Source organism: Ctenocephalides felis, unplaced genomic scaffold, assembly GCF_003426905.1.
Source record: "Ctenocephalides felis isolate EL2017-DRISC unplaced genomic scaffold, ASM342690v1 CF-g0.4_SCAFFOLD_03572, whole genome shotgun sequence".
In the NCBI taxonomy this organism is placed as follows: Eukaryota; Metazoa; Arthropoda; class Insecta; order Siphonaptera; family Pulicidae; genus Ctenocephalides; species Ctenocephalides felis.
The window spans coordinates 41,162,881-41,188,254 of NW_020539726.1; the positions used below are offsets into that span (position 1 = coordinate 41,162,881).

At 31.0% G+C, this 25,374-nt stretch overlaps 1 protein-coding gene across 1 annotated transcript in view; it reads right to left on the reverse strand.

The window, feature by feature from the left end:
• LOC113387535 (neurogenic locus Notch protein) overlaps positions 1-25,374 on the reverse strand; it is a gene marked incomplete in the record, with an annotated part of 245,646 nt that overhangs the window by 103,020 nt on the left and 117,252 nt on the right. The window contains 7 exon segments of the mRNA XM_026624865.1: positions 408-546; positions 1,137-1,369; positions 4,525-4,696; positions 6,949-7,131; positions 8,767-8,922; positions 9,000-9,193; positions 10,808-10,970. Of these exon segments, the coding sequence (XP_026480650.1) occupies positions 408-546; positions 1,137-1,369; positions 4,525-4,696; positions 6,949-7,131; positions 8,767-8,922; positions 9,000-9,193; positions 10,808-10,970 (1,240 nt within the window).

The window sequence follows — 25,374 nt, forward strand, 5'->3', positions numbered from 1 at the left end:
CATAGAATTATTTCAATAAAATCATTAAAATTAGAATTTCAATATATCATATTCTTACTTCAAATAGATTTGAAACGACAATTATGTATGTGAAATATCTAATATTTGGTCATGGTTTGACCATGGCATTTTGGCATTTTTAACCCGAGACCCTTTGGGGGTATGAATATAATATAAATGCCTGTACTTTATAATAATAATAGAGAGTCTACCAACAGAAGTGAGAGGCGATACATGTAATCCAAGATCAATATATATCCCAAAGTAAATAGTTGATTTTATTCACTTTGTTATAATTTTTTAATTAATTAATCAAAGTGATCCCCAATGATACAAAATCCTACCATTGATTTTATTTAATTTTCTATCATTTATAACCTGATGTGATCCTATTTATATGTACATACCTATTAATGCCATCAATGCATCTCGCACCATTCCTGCAAGGATTACTATGACATTCGTTTACATTTACTTCACAATTAATTCCTGATGTACCAGGAAGACATCTGCATCTGTAACCGTCTACTAGATCTTGACATTGACCTGAAAGAAACAAAATTATAAAATAAATAATCAATATTTGAAAAATATTTCTTAATAATTATATTGACAATATGCTTATATTTATATTATTTTATTTAAGATTAAGAAATCAATAACTAGATAGCTTAATGTAAAAACTAACAAGTTATAAATAATATGAATAGATTTACAATGTTTACTTTAACAATTAAAAAATTGGTATCAAAAATTATGTATACTTTGTACGCGGCATACATCATTACGTCATTTTTTTTATTTTAACTTTTTTTAATTTATATTCAATTTATTGTATTTTTTTTGTATTTTTTCTTTTTTTGCACACATCAATTTTATAAATAAGACATTAAAGTCTTGATTAACAAAAATAAATCATAACAAATTATGTACAAAAAATTTAGGTTTAAGTTTTCAAAAAGGTATCAAAACAAAGTGTATCAATTCACAAAATGATGTTACACAAAAATAAGACACCATTCCATAATAAATAGTGACTTCATTGTCATTTATAATATCTAACTTTAATCCTAAATATTCTTAATAAATTTATTACTATTATTATTATCATTATTACTATTATTATTTATTATTACCTCCAAACATGCAAGGATCACTATCGCACTCATTGATCTCAGTTTCGCACAACCTGCCAGTGTAACCAGGATGACAAAGACACCTGAAACTATTATCACCATCGACACAGGTGCCACGTCTGCATGGAGCAGAAGCGCAGTCATCTACATTGTGCTCGCAGGAGGTTCCAGTGAAACCTGGAGGACAGGAACAAGTGTAACCTGCTACACTGTCTCGACAGACACCACCATTCCTGGGAAAAAAATAAAAAGGATTATGTAAAGAAATGTTGTATAATTTATTATTTATGGTTTTTGTTAAAGCTCTACATTCTATTTGAAGGTTATCCGAAGAAGTTAAGATTTAGTCAGAGAGTAGAGTCAGCAGTCAGACTTGGAGTTAGACTTAGTGTTCAATTACTTAGAAAAATGTAGTCTTTGCATATTTATAACCAAAGAGTTATCAAATAAATTATTCAATTATAAAAAATATTCTATCTTATCAACCGGTTTCCTCCAGCAACCAACCAACCTAAGGCTTTCGATAGTATTTCCCATGAAATCCTTATTAATAAATTAGAAAAATATGGTGTGCGTGGTTTATCACTTCACCTATTCACATGTTATCTATCTAGCAGAACACAATCAGTTTATCTTGATGATCAAGACTCTACAGTAATATCTAATAAGTTAAATATAAAACTCGGAGTCCCACAAGGCTCTATTCTTGGCCCCTTATTATTCTTAATTTATATTAATAATTTGCCTAATTGTACCAATCTTTGCAAATTTATTCTTTTTGCCGACGATTATTTAATAAGTTTAATTATTAAAGGAAAATCTTTTGAGGAAGTCAGTTTTAAACTAAACCAATCAATGATTGCAGTTTCTAATGGGTTCAACTCTAATAACCTTTTATTTAATAGCGATAAAACTAAAATAATGCCGTTTGAAACAGTCAATAGGATTAATAACGAGATCAATTCCCTAATTATTAATGATGTCCTCTTCAATTTTTCTGCCGTTTCTAAATTCCTAGGAATTCAAGTTCTTGGGATAATCATATTTATTCGTCATTAATACCTAAACTTTACTTTTAATACCAGAACTTGTTTTATGTTAAGAGTACTTAAATCTAAAATTAGTTTAAATTGTCTTCTTTCTATCTATTACTCCAACTTCTACTCGCATTTGGTCTACGGCTTTCAATTTTGGGGTTTTTCAGCATACTTAAAACATGTTTTCAAACTTCAGAAAAGAGCACTAAGAATCATGTTCCCTCTTAATTCGATGACAAGTTGTAGAAATATTTTTTAGAAGTATAACATTCTTACTGTTCCTAACATATTCCTACTTATTACACTTCTCTTTATAAAAAATAATCCCCAGTACTGTGATTTATCTTCCACTATGTCACAAGGAATAGAACTATCAAAGGATCGACTTTTAAGCTTAATACTACTTTTAATTCAATTGATGGTTTTGGTATTCAATTATTCAATTTATTACCTTTACAAATACGTCAACTAAGCAATCATAAATTCCACAACGTTTTGAATAATTTATTTTTTAAAGCCAACAGTTTTTATGACATTTTTGAATATATTAATTTTGACTTCAAGAAATACAGTGGTACCATCCCCTTCATATTATAAATATCTATTTGTTACTAATTATATGTAATATCTTACAAATACAGCAATTTTTGGCTATAACTGAGTATTACTTAGCTGTGAAATATTTTTCTTCGTCTCTGATATTGCCCTTTTTTTCAGAAAAGCGTCTAAACTTTTTAATAATTACTGCGAATCAATGGATATACAGGACTTTAACCTTTGAAGATGCTCTAAGTCTAAACGAAGACGTAATATCAAGTTTCATAAAATCAAGACACAAAATAAATTATTTTAGCACTCCTTTATTTGTATTTTATATTTGGTTGTTTTGTTATTTAATTGTAAAATTGTGATTTGAGTTGTATATCTAATACATCTAAAACCTCCAACAATACACAATTTCATTTCAGCATGTTGTGATCGACCAATAAAGGCCAGAAGCATATTTAACCAGTAAATACCAAAGAAACCTTATAAATTTACATAAAATTCTGGCTGACATCTGATGCAGAAACAAAATATATGGTGAAAAGTTGACCATATTTAGGAAAAGACTATGCATCAACCCCTCTAAGCGAATTTGTAGTAATGAAATTTCTTAAAACATCTACCATTAAGGGTATAATTGCAATAATCGATATTATTTTTACAATTATTCATATGGCATCAAAATTAAAATCTATAAAACACAATAGTTTTCTTAAAGACCAGTTATTTTGACTGGAATTGATAGATATTAGGGAATGCAATACCGGTATACCGGCATACCGAATTACCGGTAAACCGCCCGATTTTTCGGCGGTATTTTTACCGATATTTATCCTAAAAATACCGGTATGTTCGGTATAATACCCTAAAGTTTAAATTTCTCGGAACAAATTTATCTTTAAATTCCATAATCGCATAAACAGCTATATCTTCAAGTGATTCTATAGAATAAACAAATGTCAAATATTATCTCAACTCGTCATTAAACTGAATATTTATTACTTTCCAAAGGGCTTCATATCGTGTTACAATAAATAGAATTGGACTGATAGATAATGATGTTTGTTTTATCTTTTGTAAAAATGTAACGGTTTTTTAAGTGATATTTGCGCCAAAATATTTTATATCATACAGATTACCTTGCGTAATCTTTATTTTTTTCTAACTTTATACATAATAATTATGATAATTACTAAATATTTTTGCTTCTTATTACAATTATAAAATATTATTTTTCGAAAACGTTTCGAAGTTTAAAAATACTATAGGAGCATCACATTGTTTTAAATAACAATACTCAACAATTATAGTAACTTATTATTTATCTCGACAAAGTATCCGATCTTAAATTAGTGTAGAATTTTTTTTTTAAATATTGGAGATTATGCTAATTTAACACATCGGATACAGACAATACAGTTTATTATAATAATGTAATATGATCTTTTATGAGTTTTTGGTCTTTCTTACTCATAAGTTTATTTTTGGTGGAAAGTACTCAATATACTCAATAGTGATTATGAAGTAATTAAATTGGATATACTTTTGTTAAATTATTATTTAAAAAAATAATCTTATTACTAGTTACTTAGTCTTAGTACTAGTAAATTTCAATTTTGTTTACGTTTGTTTAAGATAATAAAAATACCGGTAATTTACCGGTATTCCGGTTTTAAAATGAAAAATTACCGAAATACCGGTATTGAAATTTTCCATCGGTATTGCATTCCCTAATAGGTATATTCAAATGGCTGGAATATCTAGTGTTAATCATTTATCATTATGTTTTAGATTTATTTATTTACCTGCAAGGTGAAGAGGCGCAATCGTCGATATTAATCTGGCATCTGCTCCCTGTAAATCCTTCGGCGCAGTCGCAATGGAAACTGTTTATGAGGTCCCTGCAGGCGCCGCCGTTCAAACATGGTTTGGAGGCGCATTCGTCTATGTCGATTTCACATTGGGTACCGGTAAAGCCTGGAAAAAAATATATTTAATTAGTCATAAAAGACAGATGAAATAATTAGGGTTCAAACTGAAATATCGCCAGCAAACTGCTGGAACTTCCCGTACTGTAACAAAATGTTCGAGGAATATTAAATGTTTTCAAATAGACTATTATAAATAATGGAACATCGTCTAATGTTTATAAGAATTATATAAACTGAATTGCAAAGTTGAAATTATTTGTTTAAAGTATATTAGAACTTAAGTCAGAATTATAATTAAAATCTGAATTATATTCAATATACAAAAAGAAATTTCTTTAAAAAAAAAATTGAAAAAAAAATGAATTTTTTTCCCAAAAGCAATTATTTTGTCAAAGACGGAGAATCATTCAAATCAGATGCGTAGTCTCCGCAAAAACTCTGCCATTTTTTGTACATTTAGCTCCGTATCTTCGAAGCTTTTTAGATCATTCAAATCGGATACTCAGTTCTCGCAAAAACTCCATTTGTATTTTCTTCACTCTTTGCTCTGTATCTCCGTAACGGCTGGACCTGCTTTTGCCAAAAACTGATCAGCACATCTCCCTATCGATAGGAATCGAATGTTTTTGAACCATTCAAATCGGTTGATCCGTGCGCCCGAAAACGTGGACGAAAAAATACGGACATACAAAACACACACACATCAATTTTTTCTTAAGTATGCCAAAATGTTCAGAAACCTCTGAAACGTGAAGATATGCAAACATTTTCATTTTCATATGCAAAAATTTTCATTATTATTCGATTATATGTAATACTTTTTTATCTATGATATTACACTATGTCTTATATTTTTTACCTATATATTTTTTTTCGAGCCTTCTATAAAATTCTATCCAATCTTTTTCATAATTAATTTGAAAAAAATAGCATTTTTTGGTTTGTTTTCATAATTTTTGTTAATTTACTTATTAAATTTGGAAAACTGGGACACAAGGTGAAACCGAGGCGTCACCTCATATTAAGGCTCTACAAGTCGTTTAATTTAAAAAATTCACCAAAATTAGCAAAAATTTGTGACGTTTTTTGGTGTTTGTCAAAATTAAACCTTTCATCGACGTTTTCTCAAAAACGCCTAAACCGGTTTTAAAAATTTAAAAGCCATTCGATGTATCTTGATGAGGATTATCGTTTCTCAATATTTTGTACGACGATCGGCCGAGTCGTTTCTTTGTAATAAGCAGAAAAGTGAAAAATGTTCGTCCACGTTTTAATTAAAAATTCGGACTCGATTTTAGAAATTCAAAAACTAATCGAAAGATATTATTTGGGAATCGTGCTTATTAGTTTTGGACAAAGATCGGCCGAGCCGTTTCTTCGTAATTAACTGTTGAAAAAACTTTTTTCGATGAAACTTTTTATGTTGATAGATATTGTGATCCTGAATGACATACTAAAATGTTACGGCCCTACGGCAATTTAAATTCAATTTTAAAAATTTCTGAAAGTTTGGAAAAAAATGATGTGTCAAAATTTGCATATCGCATATTTAAAAGCCATTTTTTAGAATCAGCGGAAAAACAAGTTTACAAAAAGTCTCTGGTTGTGTAAAAAACGATTAATTTAAATCATTAAATAATATCACTACTACGTATATGATATACGTAATAGTGCAGTTGAACTAATTTTCTAAATTTCAAATTCGTTTGATTAAGTCAATTATTACAAATTTCGGGAGGATCATGCAACTTGCCTAAAGGCAAAATGCCACTTTCAACTAGTAATTAAACATTTGATGTCATGAAAATAAAGATAATTATACATTTTATTAAGAATGATGTTTGTATAACCATAACAGATATTATAGAACATGCCTATTCGTTATATCCATATAGTCACTCATTTCGCTTCCAAATTAATGAATTTCCCAATATGAATCAAAATAATTGTATTTCGTCAAAATCATTTATCCCTAAATTAATTCAAATAATTATGTCTTTAAAACAGTGTAAAACAAAATACATCTCCCTGAATCTTTTATACATTTAAATGCAGTTACATTTCGAAACTTCTGTTCAAGTAGCAATTATCATTTTGGCTAATGACACGTTGCAACTACATCGTCTTGACACCGTCCAAGGCGCCCCATTAACATTGACCCGCCGAGGGCCCCATTTAATTAACGGTTTTGTATAAAACAAGAAGAAACTGAATGGAATTGGCCAGATTCAGTTCTTGAGAGAACAACAGGAAACAAGGGTAATTGAAATTGACAATTAATATTATTAATGTTATTACCTGGCATGCAGACACATCTGAATGTTCCTGGATCATCCAAACAAGATCCTTCATTTCTGCAAGGATGCGATTCACATTCATTGACATTGATTTCACATCGGGGCCCTGTAAATCCTCTCGAACAGTTGCAAGCGAATGAGCCTGGTGTGTTGACACATATACCATCGTGCTCACAAGGAGATCCTGAAACAAAACCAAAATTATATTACAAAATTATAGAATGCATTTACATCTTTTTATATATAAAAATGGAGCTCTCGATAAAATGATCCGCTAAAACTCGAAAACGGCTAAACCGATTTGACCAGTCTTAGTCTTGAAAAATTCGTGCCAATCAGTAGTTTGTCGCAAAGGTTAAATATTATTTCAAAATCGCGTAGAAACTTTACATTTTTAATTCGAACATTTTTGTAGAAGCGTAATTTGAATAAAACAATGGAGGTGGCTAATAAGTCAAATATCAAAAGTTTTCGACAAATGATGTTCAATTACGTTTAATAGGATGTTTTAGTTATGATTAAATTGCAGTTCGTAGTTATATTTATACAGAAAACGTTATTAAACGGATCGCAAGTGTTACTAGAGCACTCTTTTTTGCAAATCATATTTTTCTAAAACACGATGATCTGAAAAATCTCATTTGTATAATTATATACTCATTGGTATTTATAAAACATTTTCTAGGTTATATTATTTTTTATTTATGTTATTTTAATTCAGAATCTAAATTTGGTATCGATCAAATGGGCATTTTGTCGAATAACATTTTCCCAGTTATAATTTCCCAAAATTTATTCAAGAATAGATAGTAATATATGAAGGTCCGGGGTTAAAAAGGTCCACCACCGATGTGTCAAAAATCAGTAAAGTTAAGCATTGTTTAACAACAATATTTGAGAGTAGAGGGAAAAAGATGTACAACCAGCTATAACCTTTATGCTTATGACTTTGCTATCGGGAGATAAACGGTAATCTTTGAAAATCCATAATAAAAGTATTTTCTTCCGTTGGTAGTTTTTTTAGCATTAGTTAAAAATGTAATTGTTTTGTAAAATACCCTTAAAATTAAAATAAGACATTAAACCTGTTTGCCACCTGGCCGTTACAAGTTACCCCGTCTATGGGTCTAGATAACAAATTTTTGAAAGACATCAAAAAAGCACATTAGTACAATGATGAAGTAGCTGACAGTTTTCCTGAACGTAGTCAGATAATTGTTTGTTTGAAATGTGTTATTTGTTGTGATATAATTGGTTTGATTTTCACAATATAATTAATATTTGCTCAAAGTCAAATTGGACCTTTGTGCCTCGCCCTGCTCTACATATATACTTTTTATAAAATTTACTTTAATTCATCAAATGTTACTTGAAACTTTTCAAAAAGCAGGCCAAAGAAGAAATACTTAATTCATTTTCTATCTATCCTCGCAGAAATTTGAAAATTTTGTATAAGCTCAGTAGTATTATTTACAATTATACACAAAATCCAGAATCCAAAAATAATCTGAAAAACTTGAAACGTAATCAATAAGTCGGAAGATTAAAAAAGACTTGGATTGGATTATACCATGTTTTCTATGGAAAGTGTATAAAACTTCCAGCTTGATTGTATTGACAAAATATAGGCAAAGTAGTGGGGTTTATTGTTTTTATAATACATCATTGTATATAGCATTCAGACAGCACATCCTTATACACTTGAAGTATTTATATTTTTGATTCTCTAGAAATTGTTTAGAATATTTCTTACTTATTGTTAGCAAAACAACGTTTGCCGGGTCAGCTAGTATATTATAAGTATGCGGTTATTACTCACCTTGTTCACATTCATTGATATCTTCAGAACAGTCAAGTCCTTTATAACCAGATGCACAGGAGCATGTGAATGAACCATTGATGGGACTGGTGTCGCAGAATGCATCAGCATGACAAGGATTACTCGTACAGGCATCATCCAAGTGACACAGCAATCCTGATAAACAATTACAAAACATTAGTCAATTTAATACAAAGATTTTTTTTCATTTACAACTTTCTTTGTCCATTTACCTGTCTTTCCGGGTGTGCATTGGCAATAGAAACTGCCAACTCTATCGATGCAAGTGGCTCCATTAAAACAAGCGGCTCCTTCGCAATCGTCGATGTTTACAGAACAATCAGGACCGGTCCAGCCGTTGACACAGATGCAACCGTATCCTCCTGCTATGTTGTTGCAGGTTGCACCATTTTGACAAACCGAAGGCCTAGAAGATAACAGACATAATATTAGATTAATTATACTGAAAATATATTAAGGGGCAATTTTAAAAAAATCGTATTTTCCTTTTTTTCATATTTCGATAGGTTATACCTTTAAAAATAACATACCAAAATTTTAAATCGATATCTTAAATAGTTTTTGAGTCACAGCCATTTAAAAGAGTATATGTATATATAGTATATAGTATAACGATCATTTTATCTTTAAACGCGTTTTTCTCGAAACAGCATTTTCCGAATTTGCTGCAGCGATTACTCGAAAACAAATGATCCCATCGCAATCAAATTTTTTTACATGTTCTATATATAGTTCTCCGTAAAATAAACTATCGATTTTTTGATCGGATCAAAAATCGAATTTTGGCAGTCCAGAAACGACCAAAATTTTGGGTATTATTCGACTTTTTTTCAAAACGCCGCCATTTTGTCAATTTTTTATTATTTTTTTTATCGTAGTTCATTTTACAGACAATATTATCTAGTTTAACGAGAATTTTTTCTTTTAATTTCATCCACGTAGAAGACCCGAATCACTGTAGCAGTAAAGAGGCTTTTTTTTCGCGCCGTTGGAGATCGACGATAACTTAAAAAATATTTAATTTTTTTCTTCAAAAATTTCACTAATTGTAAGTATTCTTAAAACATGTGTAAATATATTCTTAAAATTTTGAAATGATTGATATAGTATTTTTTTAATATAAATTCCCAAAAATCACCTTTTTTTAGGCGGTTACGCTAGTTGTGCCACTTAAAACTTATAGGACTTCTATATTAATAACTAATATATAACGAAAACTAATAGGAAAATTTACAAAAAATTATGAAAATAAACAAACAAGTGCTAATGTTTTTAAAATAATTATGAAGAAGCAAAAAAAAAACACGAATAAAAGAGTATTACATATAATTGAATAATAGAGTTCTCACTAAAAGTCAGCAATTGCGATTAAAAAAAATTGATTCATATTTATTAATTTAAAAATTTATTCATTATACAGATTTCTTATTGTATCCTTAAATAGCATTTGTTATTTTAAAGCCAAAGCTCCTTACCCCTCTCCCTCCGTGTACCGAATTGTCATAACAAAAAAATTTGTTTTAACTTTAAAAAATATGGTCACCTTAATATTAATAATTTTATTTAAAAATTTATTGCAAACAAAAATATATATTTAAGATGTGTAAATTTTTTTGCCCTTTGGGTTACATAAGTATTTTGGTTCTATTTGTCATTTTAAGAAACTTTACCGAAGGAACCATAGCTCAAAATTGAATTTGGAGTCAGCGAAACTTTTAATAAGATTTTTTCTTCGTATATTAAAATAAATTAAAATATTTAAATATCAACTTACAGAATATTTTACATGGTGCAAAAAATGATAATCAAAACCAACTCCTTAAAATGTTATAGAACAAGTAAACCTAATTACCTTCTAAGAAGATACCTAAACTTTTGGAAAAAACCCTTTATTTAAGATAAAAATTCTGTTTGGTCCCAAGCTCTGGTTTCTTCGACAAAGATTCTTAAACTGACTAATATAGTTTGCTATAAAATCTTTCTCCATTTAATTTTTTTGATTTGTCTATTATCTATTTACCTCAATAGACATTCGTCGACATCAGCTTCGCAAAATGGTCCAGTAAATGCAGGCGGACAAACGCACTTGTAAGAATCAACACCGTCGACACAGGTGCCCCCATTCTGACAAAGATTCCCTGGACATTCGTCAATGTTCTCTTCGCAGTTTGTGCCTTCGAATCCTGGAAAAAAAGAGAAAAAATAATCATTAGTCGGGCGTTACATCAATAAAAATAGTATGATAGTTTTTTAAAAATTTATTTATTTAAAATTCATACGTTTCGGCTAGCATCTTAGCCATCATTCAGTGGCAATCAATTTAACTATAAAAATTAAAACTAAATAAATAATATGTAAGAAATTTTGTAGAAAAATAATAATAATAATAATAATAATAAAACAATTACAATTTTGTATCCTAATATAACATATGAAAACATTATTAATCCATGGTATGAGTATGTGCACATTGATAAAATATTTATTTTTTAACATCACAGATGGTAAAACACACAAATAAACATGTATAACTCAACAAGGTGTCGGTATGTATTTACTGTTCGGAGTTTAAGATAGAAATGTCACATTTTTTCTTAAAGAAGTATTTAGCATGTGTTCAAATTTTACCAGAAATTTAAAAAGAGATGAGTTCTTGTCATTTTTTAAGAAATTTTGACACGCTATTAAGGAACCACGTGTTTGTTTCGTTCAGGGCCGTATTGTCTAAACGTTTGTTTATGACTTTGTCGTTATGCAATTGTAAAAACAACCCCTTAGCGAATCTTCTTCTGATTACGTTCTCTTCAAAATGTAAAATTTTAGGGTTGAATAAATCTATATTATGGTTTAAATTTTTAATATGCTCGGTTAACATCGTCTTAAATTGCTTCGGATTTTTTGAGTTGTTTTTATGTTCATGAAGGCGTTTACTCAGGTTTTGGCTAGTTTCTCCAATATAAAACAGTTCGCAATTAGAGCACTTAATCTGATATACCAGGTTCCTGAGGCATTCAGAATTAAATATATATATATATATATATATATATATTTGTGTGTGTGTATTACCTTTATCTTTTTCCCTTTTACCGTAACAGAATGGTCAGTCAGTGGGATAATCGTGAGGAGTTAGTAAGACGTTATAAAGTGCAGGCAGAATATCGCGATATGCGATATGTTGATATAAATGCAATATATATGCAGATAGTGGAATAGATGTATAGCAAGCAACACAGACCCGGTCGTATCGAGTATTTGGTATTTACGACCTATCGGGGGGCCCCCCGGAGCCTCCGTCGTGTATAGGTTAGCCTACATACCTCCACAGCAACAAACTCGACAAACTCTCGAAACGTACAAACGGCGGCTCGTGCATTTATATTGAATATAAAATTTTATCGCTCTTTTCTATGCATATCGAATACCGAATGATTTTACATTCACCAGAAACTGATACAAAGTTTTCTTAACAGATATTTAATAATTAATTTAAAACTGAAACTAGTGGTGTATAGCATCATGCCTTAAGGCAAATTGCTGGAACTTCCCGTATCGTAATGAAATATTCGAGAAATTTTAAACGTTTTAAATATATTATTACAAATACTGTAACTTTCATTATTTTTGCTATCTGAGCAAATCAAATGTATAATTATAAATCAATTTATCTCCAGAACATTAGCAATCGTCATTTCATTTCGAATTCAATTTAAAAAAAAATAGTTGTCTAATTTACACAAAATTGAAAAAGTGCTCCCGTATAGTCACAGTCTAAACGCATATGCAAATAATTCTGTGCGACATTTTCACTTATACTGTGCTTAGCTTGGCGGCATTTTCAAATTTTCCAATAGTTTTCACAAAATTGGAAAAGTGCCTGAAAACAGTCTAAACGCACTTGGGTAAACATTTGTACCAAGGTGACGCTTAGATTGTGCTTAGCCTGGGTAATTTTTTGAATTTTTAATCCAAAATTACAAAAATATTTTATGGAAAATAAGAAAAAAGATGTAATCATTTTTTATCCTCAAAAGCAATTGCTTTGTCAATACAAGCAGAAAGTTCTTTAAATCATTCAAATCGGACGCTTAGTTCTCTCAAAACTGCCAGTTTTTGCACATGGCATTTACTCTGTATCTCCGAAATTGCTGAACCTGTCTTTGCCAAAAACTAATCACCTATTCTCCCAATAATTACAAATTGAATGTTTTTTAGATTATTCAAATCCGATACTCCGTTCTCTCAAAAACTCAATTTGTATTTTCTGCACAATTTGCTCCGTATCTCCGTAACGGCTAAATCTGCCTTTGCCAAAAACTAATCAGCACATCTCCCTATCAATAGGATCGAATGTTTTTTGAACCATTCAAATCGGTTGATCCGTGCGCCCGAAAACGTGGACGAAAAAATGCAGGCATACAAAACACACACACTCACATCCTTTTTTTTCTGATGTATGCCAAAATGTTAAGAAACCATCAAAACGTCGAGAAATGCAAAAAAACTCATTTTCGTTTATAACTACCTTACGAAAAGTTAATAAAATCATTTAAAAAAACACTTCCAATCAATTGCCCGTACTTTTGCTATTAGTGTAGTATACTAGAATCTTTCTACAAGCATACATACTATATCAGTATCAAACGATCCAGAATGACCTGGTGCATAAAATTTGCAAATCGGATTTTTTTTGGCAAAACATAAACTTTTGTGAACAACAAAACTTTATTTCGCCATATTAAGTAATAGAAGGTAATTTTAAGTGATAAGTAGGCAGTAAAATAAGAGTACAAACTTACACCAGGACAGGCCCATAAATCTAGTATACATCACACCCTCAATTATAAACAAAATTAATATTAATATTAAATTATGGTGATTTAAATTTTAAATATACAACATGTATATATATATTATATAAATGTTTAGTGTGTGTGTATATATGTGTGTGTGTTGTGTAGTATATCTGACTTCCTTTCCAGCGATTTCGGACCGTGGGAATGTTGGTGCAGAGTCAAAGACAAGGACGGCGTTATAGCTTTGGCGTGAGAGCGAGCGAGAGAGGTATACGGCAAGGTACCACATTCGTTCTGCACAAGACAGGGGAAGTCAACGTAAGACTTTTGGTAGCGAAAAATGTAGGAATCTAATTGAAATTTTTTATTATAAAAAAATAAATGCAAATTATAATGGTTATATGTTAGAGATTGACGCTCCGTCTGGACATTGGATCAAAAGGGACTGAAAAAACTACCTCAAAAGTTCCTAAACGTGAGGCTAGATACTGGTGCAAATTATATAGTCAGCTAGAATATTGCACTGGATATTAAGGACATTTGGCATTATTTAGTGAAGTCGCAAGCAGAGCCAAAAAGGTAAAGGTTCTTCCAAGATGAGTGCAGAAAAGTTTCAATGTGTCACCAATCCTGTATCATGATACAAGTGGAAGATTTTATTAGAGGAAAAAGATCACCAGAAGGTAGGCTAATAATCTACTGCCCTAGGGCAGGTCCGTGATCTGAGTTAAACTCCAACCCGATTCAGTGAAGAATAGTGCCAGAGGTTTTCCATTGCCATTTCACACCGCAGTGCCTATCGAAATGGACTAATTTTAATTAGAAACATATTTTTAACTTCCCGTGGGGAAAGTAAGTTATAGTAATCGTCCAAAAATCGAGAATTAATTTTTTTGCATATTTTCACATTTCAGCGGTTTCTAAACATTTTAGCTTCAGCAAAAATAGACGTGTGTGAGTTTTGTGTGGATACAATTTACTTTTTGAATATCAAAAATTATTCGAATTTTAATTTTCATTCTAGCTAAAATTCTAAAGCTCGCTTATATACTTGAAATATCTCCCATAATAAAATATTTGAGAACATTTAATATTCTTCGAATATTATATTACGGTGCGGGAAGTTCCAGCAATTTGCCTTAAGGCACGATGCCATACATCACTAGTTCATCTAAATTTTCAAGTGAAAATGACATCGTTGCTGCCCGATGTAGGTTGCAGGGATCAAACTAATAAACCTTGTCCGCACGAGTCCGTGCGCTTAACCTTTACGATCGTATGAAGTACTTGGAATTTATTTCAAAAACGAGTGACTGCAGGAGGAAAATCAGGATTAAAAACAAAAAGAACAACTCTTTAAAGAAACAAATAAAAAATCAACTAGAACTCAGCTTTTGAGTAAACCGAAAATCAAGATTAGAAAAAAGAAATATTTTACAATCGTCTTAGTAGAATAGCATTATATAAGATGAAAAAAAGACTCTTTTTGATAACTGAAATAAAAACTAGTAGTGCATGGCATTGTACCTTAAGGCAAATTGCTGGAACTTCCCGTACCGAAAACTTAATTATTGAATAAAAACTTTCCAAAACTTTGAAAAAAGCAGATTTTTGAAAAAATTTGATTTTTAAAAAAAAAAAGTTGATTTGATAAAAAATTTGTTTAAGCAATCGCGCTGCATAACTGATTTCGTGTGGAAATATCAAAGCGCATAATCGCCGCGCAGTTGTCTAACGTGTAAACATTGGTACGGAACTCATGTAAATGTACACAATATTTATACTTATTGTTAGAATCTCTATAAAATATCTGATAATTTGATGAGCATATGTCTAATGATCTGATTTTTGACCGCCAAATGGCATTTTTTTTACTTTTTTTACTAGATCTCCGAAACCGCTAGACCTAGACCTAGGCCTTCATGAAAATTTGATCAGTTCTTCATCTTGTTAATACAAGTAAAATGTTTTTTGAATTATTCAAATCGGACGCTCCGTTCTCTTCAAAACTGAGTTACCGTTTTTGGCACATTTTGCCCCATATCTTCGGAACGGCTAGACCTGCCTTCGCCTAAAACTAATCAGCACGTTTCCTTATCAATACAAATCGAATGTTTTTGAATTATTCAAATCGGTTGATCCGTGTTCCCAAAATCGTCGACGCAAATTTGTATCCGCACACACACATACACACATACATCCATTGTTTCTAAGGTACGCCAAACTGTTCAGAAACTTCTGAAACGTAAAGATACATAAAAAATGTCATTTTTGATTTTTTGCGATTACTATAACTTACCCTACGGAATGTTAAAAAAGTATCTTACATGTGACGTCATAAAACATAAAATAGAAGTGCTGAAAGAACGAATGAAAATTGACCAGAATGTTCTATATTTCCAACTGTTTGCAACCTCTGTATTTGGAGCAACAAGTCGTACGTCGAGAAGGACGCCCGATCCGTGTCTCTTTCTAAACACATCGCATGGCATGTTATGGTATGGTATGGTATGGTATGGTATGGTAAAGGCAAAGGCATCGCGTGGGCGTCGTTCTTTCGTCCGTTCGTCCGTTTCATCCATCTCTGATTCTGCGATCTCGATTGATTCGATTCTCTTACTCTACTCTACTCTACTCGAACTGTCTTATTGTCTTATTGAGACATACTACTAAAGACTACGAAATCCGTACTACGATCTGTCGGTACGAGTAGACCTTGCCTTCGTTATTTTAATCTTATTCCGCCAAAATTGCATAATATCCGATAGAATTCGAACGAAAACAAGTAATGGTCCCACCGGTCGTCCGTCCGCGGTTGTCCTCTCTTTCGCCTGTGGTAATATGGTAATGGTTCGATGGTTTTGTGAGAACGAACCAAAACATATAAATAAATTAATAGTGGAAGTAACTAGTGGTGCATGGCACAATATGGTATAAGATATTAAAACTAAATTACTGAATTATGTACTGCAACTTGTTGGTTATTCTTCAAGTAATTGAAAATTTACCAAAAATACTCATTGTTACTGGAGTCTATTTTGAAGAAATCTAAGTACAATAGAAAAATTTGTCTTTATAAATCTTTGAAGTTATTAAAAAGGAAAATATTTTTTAAGCAAGACAGATATTACAGCTGTTCAAAGAATGAGATTATATCGCCAGCGAAAAAGTAAAAAAAAAACAAGCAGTCAATGAATGTATGCTAATTTTAATTACATGAAGTTCTTCAAACACAATTATTACTTGATGAGTGAAATTGTGTAAACTATATTTGTTTAGGCGTTGTTTAACATAATTTACTTTGTTAACGAATATTATAGAATTTATTTATCAGCAATTACTTCATTTCTCTAATAAAGGTTCGAGTTCTAAATGCTAATTACAATGACAAACCGATCATGTCATATTAGAACTATGACTTTAATTACATTATTATTTTCAAACATAATTCATATTTTTAATATTATTATAAATATATAATTTATAATTTATTATTATATAAATGTGTATAATGGTTGACGCTAATAAATATGTGCATCACGAGTGTTACCATATAACTAATAAACATTATTCAAAATTGTTATATAATGTATTTATTTTTACTTAAATGCCATCTCGTACAATAGCAAATAGGTTTTACTTCAATCGCGTGTGAATCTTACGCGCACTATTTTTTTATTCGCATTTTTCAAATCATTTGTTCTTGCTTATCACAAAATGATGATGAGCAAGCTTAACCAATTAAGACATAAAAAAATAAATGGGTTTTATGGAAAATCATTCTATTAACTTCCTGAAGAGTAAGTTATAGTAATCGTCCAAAAATTGAAAATAAAAATCTGCATATCATACGTTTCACAGATTTCTGAACATTTTGGCATTACTTAGAAAAAATAAATGTATGTGAATTAGAAAAAATGAACGATTTGAATGATTCTCAATTCGATTCCTATTGATAAAAGAACGTGCAGAGTAGTTTTTGGCAAAGACAGGTCCTGATGTACCGAAGACACAAAGCAAAAAGTGCAGAAAATGGGAAATCTGTTGTGCGATACGAAGCATTCCATTTGAATAATTCAAAAAACATTCTACTTGTATTGTCGTAATGAAGAGTTGATTAAATTTTTGCAACGGCAGGTCCAATGGACTCTGAGATCCAGAAGAAAAAATCGATAAAAATGCCATTTGGCGGTCGAAAATAAGATATTTTCGACAGCATGAATCAACCCACAAGAACGGGTATAAAAAATTTACAAAAAATTTCAAAATTTGAAAAAAATATGAAATTTTCAATAAAATTCATACTTGAAAAAATTTGTAAGATTTTAAAAAATAATAAAATTTTCAAATAAAATCTATTTTTTTTCTAAGCTTTGAAATTTTTAAATTAAGTTACGAGAAGTTCCAGCAATTTGGCTTGAGGTACGATGCCATACACCACTAGGGAAGACAAAATAAAGCTAATTGTTTTCTCAATGTGTAAACTTATAATGAGATTTTTCTGTCCTTGCTAGTACGTGCAGAAAATCTGCTGCCTAATTATTATCCCCATGGTGTCTAATAATTACCGAGGATGACCAGAAAGGAATTCAACATTCGTTAAATGGATATTGACCATTTATGGAGCCGTTACCGCCATTAGTGGTAATTGAAACTGGCATCAATGAATGAATGAATGAAACAAGAGGAGAGGACAATCGTCAACTCCGATGTCAAATGTTTCAAACACTTTTTTTCCACGAGCGGTCAACTTCGTCATCGAGGTCCTCTGTTATTAATGCCACTTGACTCCATTTATTATCGAATGATATAACTGGACGAACATAGAACATATACATACAAAAACTTCTGCAGGAATCTATAGAATTAATAAGTAACTAGTGGTATATGGCATCGTGCCTTATGGCAAATTGCTCGAACTTCCCGTACCGTAATGAAATATTCGAGAAATTTTAAACGTTTTCAAATATATTATTACAAATACTGTAACTTTCATTATATTTGCTGTCTTGTTATATCTGAGCAAATCAAATGTGAATCGTAAATCAATTTATCTCCAGAACATTAACAACAATCGTCATTTCATTTCGAATTCAATTTCAAAAAAAAAAATAGTTGCCTAATTTACACAAAATTGAAAAAGTGTTCCCGTGTAGTCACAATCTTCTGTGCATTTGCAAATAATTCTGTGCGACATTTTCACTTATACTGTGCTTAGCTTGGCGGCATTTTCACATTTTTCAATAGTTTTCACAAAATGGTAAAAGTGCTCCGGTACATAAACAGTCTAAACGCACTCGGGTAAACATTTGCACCGGAGTGGCGCTTAGACTGTGCTCAGCCTGGGTAATTTTTTGAATTTTAAATCCAAAATTACAAAAATATTTTATGGAAAATAAAAGAAGATGTAATAATTTTTTATCCTCAAAAGCAATTGTTTTGTCAATGCAAGCAGAAAGTTTTTTAGATCATTCAAATCGGGCGCTTAGTTCACTCAAAAATTGCCATTTTTTGCATATTTAGCTCTGAATCTTCGAAATGGCGGGACCTGTCTTTGCCAAAAACTAATCACCCCTTCTCCCAATCATTACAAATTGAATGTTTTTTGGATCATACAAATCCGATTCTCCGTTCTCTCAAAAACTCGATTTCTATTTTCTGCACTCTTCGCTCCATATCTCCGTAACGGCTGAACCTGCCTTTGCCAAAAACTAATCAGCACATCTCCCTATCAATAGGGATCGAATGTTTTTTAAACCATTCAAATCGGTTGATCCGTGCGCCCGAAAACGTGGACGAAAAAATGCGGACATACAAAACACACACACACATCCATTTTTTCTGAGGTATGCCAGTAAAATGTTCAGAAACCTTCAAAACGTCGAGAAATGCAAAAATTTTCATTTTCGATTTTCGGCCCATTACTATAACTATCCTACGGGAAGTTAAAAAATGCTCATGATAATTTTACACATTGAAAAAATAATTATCTTCATTTTCTTTTTCCTAGTGGTGTATGGCATCGTGCCTCAATGCCAATTGCTGGAACTTTCCATACCGTAATTTAAAATTTATAAAAACTCGGACAAAAAACTAGATTTTTTGAGAATTTTGAATTTGTACAACATTTTTGTTAATTGAAAACAATTGAATAATTGGAATAAAGAAAATATTGAAAAAATGCCTTTAAATAAATTAAAAAAATTCGAAAATACTAATTTGAGAACTTAGATGTTTTTGGAAATCATAGAAGTTTTCTGAAACGTAGAAGATATGCAAATATTATCATTTTCGAATTTTTAAAGAAAGTTAGAAATAGTCAATTTTGTACACTTTAGAAAATCTCTCTTATTTCATACTTTTCGACGTTTCTTGTGTCACCATCAGTGCATATAACTACATTGGAGAAGAGACAGTTGACAATGAGTAAGTGAAAATGATCATCTACACAAGAAAATAAGATAAGATGAAAATGAAGCAAAAGCCCGAGACGAGTTTAAATGTTTCTGAGAAAAGCATAATCGAACTTAGTTATGATTTACGAGCGATTTGGCTCGGTTCTCGAAATGCTCGTAAAATGTATACGAAGACGAAGATATAAAATGAGACTGAGACGGAGGAGTAGTGGTTCTTGGCTCGGAATCAAAGTTGAAATAAATAATATTACATAAATAATTATTTGGCAATCCGTAATGCATATGGTTCTGTAGCGATCAGAGACAAGGATTTTAAGAACGATAAGACAATCAAGAAAATGTTTTAGAAGAAGAAAGTGAACTATATAAGGAGAAAAAGAGCCATAAACCAAATATACATTCCAATTATAGATCGGTAACTCACTCAGAAGTTATCACTCCGATACAACTCCTACCTCGGTAACTCACTTCCAGCAAAAAATATTTACTATTACATTATTACTTTTACACAATTATGATTTTATTTTTGAAGTAAAACTTCTTTAGGCGCGACTAGGGCGTAAATCTTTGCAAATGCGACGGAAGAGCGTTACGCTCGAGTCGAGTGCCAATGATTCATCATTCGTTCTCGATGAGATCATTTCTATACGTGCCGATTGTGATTGGTCGTCGTATCGCGTGAGTATGATTGCTTTGATTGTATAGTGAAAATAATAAAACAAATGAAAAATCTGTGCCGTGTGAGAACAGTAAGTTGATTGAAATAATTTGTATTATTCGTGGTTACTATATATTTTTAGAAATTATTTTTTTAGGAAAGACACATACTACAGCTGCTCAAAGAATGAGACTGTATTGCCAGCGAAATAGTCAAAAAAACAAGCAGCCAATGAATGTATGTTAATTTTAATTACATGAAGTTCTTCAAACACAATTAAATGACAAGTGAAACAACTGTTTTCGATCAAATGTCAAAGCTTACAATTTTATTTTCTGATCCTGAACGTAAAGTGTTACAAAGTTGCATATTTTTATAAATAATTATAAACAATGAAGGTAAGAATTGATAATCAGATTTATGAAATCAAGCACAACAATAGTTTGTGTAGCCGTGTATCATTTATATACAGATATACTTCATAATGGACATCTATGCAATTTATTTATTGATCGTGTTAAAGAAGTTACTCAAAATCGTTATATTACAACTTTCCACTGTGTGAACGAATATTATAGAATTTATTAATCGGCAATCACATAATTTCTCTAATGAAGGTTCAAGTCCTAAATACTAATTACAACGACAAACCGATCAAGTCGTATTTGAAGTATGACTTTAATTTCATTATTGTAATATTTTTAATGTGTATAATGGTTGCATTAAAAAATGTGTGCTTCGCGATAGTTACCATATTACTAATGACCATTAATTCAAAATTATTATATGATGTATTAGTATTTTTAACTTGAATGCAATCTCGTACGATAGCAAATAAGTTTGACTTCAATCGCGTGTGAACCTTACGCGCACCCTTTTCTTGTTGACAATTTATAGCAAAAGAATTACCCTGTAGTTCAATATTTTCATTGTCTCAATTTTCGCATACAATTTGTGATTTGTATGCATATTGAAATGCATAAAATAGTAATTTCTTTTAAAAAATGAACAAAACTGTTAAATGTAAACGACTTCCAAATACTTATTAAAACCTTAGATATGTGAACAACAAACTACAGAACACATTTGTGTGACGTATTAAGTTTGAAGTTAATATAAAGATATCATAATTATAATAGATATTATATTAATGAAATAGTCAAATGAAATGTATATATATAAAATATGAAAACTGTTTTTCATAATCTCTCATACCAGGCACCTCTGTCTGACTGAGATGTGAAAATAATGTATATTGTTGGGCGCCGATTAGCTTTTCTCTTCATCAACCAATTTCGTTAGATGTTATTGTAATATCATAATAAGTTGAAATTAAACACAATATTCTTCATGTATACTTTTATTTTTCCGTTCATTAATACTCTGAGATGCTGTCGTCTATACGAAAATTACACAACTGAGCAACTTAAAATTCAATTTCGGCTTTATATAGCCTTTTCATTTAATAATCAGGGACTTTCCTTGGTTTTGAATATGATCAGTAGTTTCCTTATATGTATGAGTGCAAATTATGTGATTCCCCGATCGAAATTCATAGGAATTACTGCGTCGTACGCAAGGGCTCACGTACGCATTTTGAAAAAGTTCATCGGTCCTATTTTGATTATAACACTTTTGTTACTCGATATGAAGTAATACAATGTAACAACAGTTCTTGGGATGAATACAATGTTGAGAAACTGAGAATCGGATATATGCGCAGCGTATATTATAGTTAGTAATATATTAGTTATAGTTAAACCATTGGGTCGCAACAATATATATATAAATAAAAAAAAATTCAAAAACAAAAAAAAAGTTGTCGGAGTCGTCGGAGTTGTTAAGTGACTCCTTTCTGAATCTGAGTCAAATCCTAACCGATTTGGCTTGGAATTTGCAATAGATCTTTAAATTCGCATTCCGCAACAATTCGTTCGTCTACTAAAAAAACGCATTAATAATAATAACAATAATAGACACGATAGCCAACCAGCATCAAGTGCCTTCGGGTATGTTAATAATACCTGAAGTGAAGAAGAACGTAGAAAATTTCTAACTTCTGATATATCTTCTTTATTATTATTTTCGTAATTCGTGTAGGCCCCCTCGGGCGCTGACAATACCGACCGCGTGCGACCGACATAACCCGAACACGATCAATCGGGAGTAACATGGGAAGCCAATATTGTGCACGCGATTTATTGGTAGAAGACTCCATCCAGGTTATCCACATCCTGGGTAAATGATAATAGGACACATGATCCAAATAATAGTAGTAACTAGGGAATGCAATACCGATGGAAAATTTCAATACCGATATTTCGGTAATTTTTCATTTTAAAACCGGAATACCGGTAAATTACCGGTATTTTTATTATCTTAAACAAACGTAAACAAAATTGAAAGTTACTAGTACAAATATAGAAAAATGTATATACAACTACAACTATATTCAACTAAACAAGAAAATAAAACAATGAGTTTATTTTTTTAAATAATAATTTAACAAAAGTATATGCAATTTAATTAATTCATTATCACTATCGAGTATATTGAGTACTTTTCACCAAAAACAAACTTATGAGTAAGAAAGACCAAAAACTCATAAAAGATCATATTACATTATTATAATAAACTGTATTGTCTGTATCCGATGTGTTAAATTAGCATAATCTCCAATATTTCAAAAAATAATTTTTCTACACTAATTTAAGATCGGATGCTTTGTCGAGATAAATAATAAGTTAGGGATAGTTCAAGTATTACGTAAGCAGAATTATTACAATTATTTACCCCCCCCCCTCCCCTTTGTCATCAAAAGAAAGCAAATTTCTTACCAAAAATAAGCAAAATAAGCAAATCAATAACCCCCCCCCGCCCCCCTATAGTGCTTACGTAATACTTGAACGGCCCCTTACTATAATTGTTGAGTATTATTATTTAAAACAATGTGATTCTTTTATATTATATGATATTTTATAATTGTAATAAGAAGCAAAAATATTTAGTAATTATCATAATTATTATGTATAAAGTTACAAAAAAAAATAAAGATTATGCAGGGGTAATCTGTATGATACAAAACATTTTGGGGCAAATATCACTTAAAAAACCGTTACATTTTTACAAAAGAAAAAACAAACATCATTATCTATCAGTACAATTCTATTTATTGTAACACGATATGAAGCCCTTTGGAAAGCAATAAATATTCAGTTTAATGACGAGTTGAAATAATATTTGTTTATCTTATAGAATCACTTGAAGATATAGCTGTTTATGCGATTATGGAATTTAAAGATAAATTTGTTCCGAGAAATTTAAACTTTTGGGGTATTATGTATCAAATAGCGCTTATGTAAAAATACCGAAAATACCGGTATTTTTGGAATAACTACCGGCAAAAATACCGCCGAAAAATCGGGTGGTTCACCGGTAATTCGGCATACCGGTATACCGGTATTGCATTCCCTAGTAGTAACTATATTTCCAAAATGTATAAGAATTAGTTCCAATGTGTTATATATCCTCGAGCCCTCCCTGGACTCTACTTATCTATCTATCCATATCTCTCAATGTGTACAATTCGAGATCGGCCTAAATCCGATTTCCTATTCCGAGAGCTTGTAAATAAATATTTGCTCACATTTGTATATTTCTATAAATGTTGGTATAAATTTGCAATATTCACGTGTGTATCGATTGCTGGTTTTGGTGTTGGTGTTGCCGCGTGTGAAGTAACGTTCCCACCGGCCGCGCTCGAGACTCGATACACACAACACACAACACACGTCGATCGGAGGAATCGAGACCACGGATCGCTCGGAACACGAAATCATTTCTGCGACTTTATAGAAATACAGTGGCGTAGGTAATAAAATAATTAGATAAAAATAAATTTCACTAAAGATGCTGTTGCGCCAATTTTGAAAATCTATTCGCAACTCTTATCAAGAACGTGTCTATGGGTCTAGGCACAGGCAAGTAAGCCAGAGCCTTCCAAAGACTTCCGAAGCCCTTTCTAAGCGAAATCCGTTTGAGGAGGATAAGGATGGCTCTCTTCTACCACGGACGCTCAAGAAAACATATTACAAAAAATTACATAATATTCGTTTTAGTATCAGATATTTTATTAAATAAACTTAAAGTGACTTGGTATATAGTTGTTAGAGTTTGATTAACATGCTTCATGTATTAATCTTATGAATCTATAATAATTTATGTGTTTTCACGCTGATAGCACAACAATATGTATGACATACATCTGGCAACTATATAAAGACCAAAATTCACTTCAAGCACTAGTAATTTGACAAGGACTAAATGCCGTTTCAATCACAAGATTTTACGAAGACAAAGTCTCTCTTACTCGCTGACTTTAGGGGAGACAACTCTAAAATGTTCTAAAGCCTTTGTTTGATATTTTGCAATAGACAAAGTTTTATAATATACAGGTTGTTTGGAATTTTCATCGCTATTATTTACTTTTATGTAAAAACCAGAATATAAAAACTGCTATAGTTCTCATTTGTTAAGGAAATTACTTCCAATGATGCACAATCAAACCCTAAACTTAGGGTTGCCTGATGGCACAACACTTGTACTTTAAATTATCTAACTTACTCTGAATTCTACTGTAGCAAGATATTTTGATTTATATAATTAATATTGTATTTTTCATATTTGTTTCCTTTGCTGGAAAATATCAAGGCTTGCGGAC